Source organism: Gossypium hirsutum, chromosome D10, assembly GCF_007990345.1.
Source record: "Gossypium hirsutum isolate 1008001.06 chromosome D10, Gossypium_hirsutum_v2.1, whole genome shotgun sequence".
NCBI lineage: Eukaryota > Viridiplantae > Streptophyta > Magnoliopsida > Malvales > Malvaceae > Gossypium > Gossypium hirsutum.
The window spans coordinates 16,158,111-16,162,002 of NC_053446.1; the positions used below are offsets into that span (position 1 = coordinate 16,158,111).

General features: G+C 31.0%; 1 protein-coding gene across 1 annotated transcript; it reads right to left on the bottom strand.

The window, feature by feature from the left end:
- Positions 1 to 2,494: 2,494 nt before the first annotated feature.
- LOC107915841 (cell wall / vacuolar inhibitor of fructosidase 2) lies at positions 2,495 to 3,244 on the bottom strand. The gene has a single exon (XM_016845042.2). It carries the CDS (start codon positions 3,115 to 3,117, stop codon positions 2,590 to 2,592), a length of 528 nt encoding a protein of 175 aa, XP_016700531.2. The 5' UTR covers positions 3,118 to 3,244; the 3' UTR covers positions 2,495 to 2,589.
- Positions 3,245 to 3,892: the final 648 nt, after the last annotated feature.

Sequence of the window (3,892 nt, forward strand, 5' to 3'; positions counted from 1 at the left end):
GGACAGCTTGATAACAAAGTCCCACTGAGAACAATATGCACCCCAACCAAATCTCAACTATTGTACTTTCCAAACGAGGACATTTCACCTTGCATTTTCATACACGCATTTATTTCTACATATTTTTAATAAATTGATCCTCGTATTATTTGTTTTCAGGATTAATTTATGAAAGATGATTTCATTAATAGATGAATGCATTCTTAGTTTGAGCCGAAACTAGAGAACTTAAAAGTAAATAAGAATAAAGAACAATCTTGTAAGGAGAAATTTGATGTTGGAAAAAAGGACTAAATGACGCTTTGTCTGGAATTTTGATTAAAACTAGTTTCGGATGAGATTGAATGTTAAAAATGGCAAGTCCGAATTTGGTTTAATTCGATGTTATGGGATGATACGAACGAGTTTTCTGTCTTAAAAACAAATTTAAAATTTTATTTTAAATATAAAATCAATCTTTTTGAATAAAATTTGATTTTTAACTACTGTTCTTGTTTGGGCCCAAAGTCTAATGCAGTCTTTTGTCCACTCTAAAGTAAGCTCAATTTTTTTAAAGTGTTGGAGCCCTATTTAATGCCTGTTTTTGTGTCCAATTTTAGGGACTGCTTTTTCGGACGTTATACATTATTTTTAATAATAAAAATGGAAATGTTTACCTGGGGATAAGATTTTGTCATATGTTTTTTAAGTTTGTATTTAAAAATTTAAAAACTAAATTAATAAGACATGTGATAAAATATCAACCTCGTTTGTGAAATAAAAACTTTTCACCGATAAAATCAAAAAAAAAAAAAGGCACATATTTGTCTTCAAAATGGATAGTTTTTAGAAAAAAAATTTGACACATTTTATTTCGTTTGAAAATTTATGAAAAACAAAACTTACATGAGGAGATAATAGTGAGAAATATACAACCAACTTTTTCTATGACAATCCTATTTGTGTATCAAAATTCTAGATATCATAGAAAGGTGGTTGTTATATACCTATATAACAACATTTGGGACACTTATAACATCATTTGAGATTTAAATCATATTTGAATTTTTTAATTTTCAATTTAAAAATTATAATATATTATTAATATTAGTAATTACTAAGATTTAGAACGTAGTTTTAATAAAATTCACTAATTCAATTCTATTTATTCAAAAATATTTTAATTTAATAAAATTATATTTTTATATAAAATTTAAAAATTTTCTAAAATTTTTTATTTTTATTTTACTTAGAAACATAATTTATTTTATTAAAATTTGAGACAAGAGGTTTTTATAAAAAAATTTAATTTAATAAAGAGTGTACCTATTTATTTGTCCATGACTTAGAAATATAATTGACGACGACTATATGAATACTCACTCAGATCCTGCCAGTGTGCACAACACAACGATACGATAAAACATTTAACGATGTTTGAGTGCGTGCAAAGCATGACTTAGCTAACCAAACCCCATAAATGCACAAAACGCTACAATACGATACTCCCAGAAGTATCAAGCAACCCGCATAACACTATATGAGCCCATGTATCCTATGGCATGTCAATTATACTTGACTAGCTCTCTAATACCATATATTCATTTAAACAATTTTGAGAAAAATCAATAAAGATTTCATACATATCAATTCATTAATAATTAACATAATCAAATAAATCATAAATCAACCCTCAACTAAATATTTCAATCACCTAAGCAAGTGATTTAGCGAAAACTACAAGATAAATCAGAAATTAACTAACGAAAGCGTTAGTTGCTTAGAAACAATCGATCCTCGACGACCTCCGCTTTTGACAATTCGTTTACCTCATGCGTTGGAGAAATTGACAACAATAAAAATTAAAGAAAGCAAAAGAGATGATGGACAATTTAAGGGTATTAATCGGAGTAGTAGAATATGTTTAAAAGGGTAGCAATATGAAGGAAAATTTAAGCTAATTTACAACCCTACAAAATTGATATAACTGGCATTATGGCAACAACGAGAAGAGGTAATCAGTGCAGTAGGCAGGAGCAAACTGTGGTTGATGTTGAAAGTAAAAGGCAACCAGTATAAGTCATGGACAATAACAACAATCGACAACCTATTTTGTTGAAGCAGGCTGCAATCAAGAGAAAAACCTGATGTGGCAGTGGGAAGAATAAGATTACGTTCCAATTTAGATATTCCAATACTACTAAAAGAAATGAGGTAATGGAGTCTAATATTTGAACCCATAATAATCGAACCAAATTCAGTATTTTGTTTTTTCAAGTGGAACCCAGTGACTTGCTAGTCGAAAACAGCATATTACATTCTTATAAAAGCTACGTTATTGTGTTTTTTTTTTCACTGGTCAAAGCAGAGGATGTGTCCCCATCGTCTTTTTTGCGGACTAAATTCATCCCTTGCCTAATTACATTATTGAAATGCCCTAGATTTTTAACCTATAATGCAAATATATTAATATTAATTTATCCTGCACTGGCTCACAATTGTTCAAAGTCATCAATAGCAACCAAATCAATAAATTACTAGATATATGAAACAATGATTTAAAAGTAAGGGAAAATTTGCATCAAAAAGTTGTAATACCACCAAATACAGTTAAAAACCAAGATGATCGGTCAGACCTAATACCACATCACAAATATGTTTCAACTCATCTTCCCTACTTGCAATTGCTTGCGGATAGATCAGCTTCGGATACCTTCTGAACGCATTACGGCAAGCGTTCGGGTAATCGGCGGCAGCCATAACATGCATATAGGCGTAATCATAGGATTCCGAGGCAAAATCTTGAACCGAAGCTCGAAGAGCATCACCGGAAAAAGCGTACATGTGGGAGCATTCTTTTAGAACTGTCTTTAGGGTAGTGTCATTTGTGGTAGTAAGCAATTGGGATGATAAGAAGGTCGATGTTGCCGTGGCATTAGCCGTTGCAACTCGGATCAAGATCAGGGCCAGGCCCTTTGTGTCTGAATTCAGACTGGTAGGATCGGAGTGGAGGATGGAGACACAAAGGTCAGCATACTTGGTGGTTTTGCAAGTGGTTTGGATTAAACCAGCATCTCCGTTGGTGAGTGATGTTAAGATTAGGGAGATGAGAAGGAACATGTAAAGAGAAGAGGTCATTTTAAGAGAGGTGATGATCAATTTTCTTTTGGAGACTAATGGAAAAGAGAAAGGTAAAGAAATTTAGCGCGGATAAGGATGGCTGATTTTGGACTTCCTCATAATGATTCACGGGGAAACTGCTTTACTAATTTGTCCGCTAACCTATTTATTTCTATCAATGTTAATTTTATACTACAAAATGAATTTCTACTGTAAAAAGTCAAAACCATACAGTGTTACGTTTTTTTTTATTTTGAAACAACAGTGATCTCCATTACCAATGTAATGGTATTGAGTGTTTCTTCTTTTTACTTACAGTATCATGGGAAATTGGAATCCATATCACATAATCGCATATCTATAACTTACCATTAAAGCTATCTCCATTCAATTAGAAGGAATAATGTGAATTTTTTTTAAAGTAAAAACACCTTTCCAGATCTTATCGATTTCAAATTTGAGTAAAATGGTTGGTCTCAAAATATTTAGAGTAATTTAATTCTTATCGATTTCGAACGTGAGCATATAATGATAATTAATCATGACGTTAATATATTTTTTTCAATTGTACCTTATTTTGATTGATATAATAATAAATTTAGCATTCGATGTTTAAATATTTTGTGCAAATGTTGACAGAATGTACTAATTTTGTAGGTTAAATTTTGTAAAAATAGAACGTCGGTAATGACAATATATCGCAAAGAAAAGAGAAATAAAAATAAAGAACACACATATTTTTACGTGGAAACCCTTTCGGGAAAAAATCACGACCAGAGGAGAAGAAAATTCA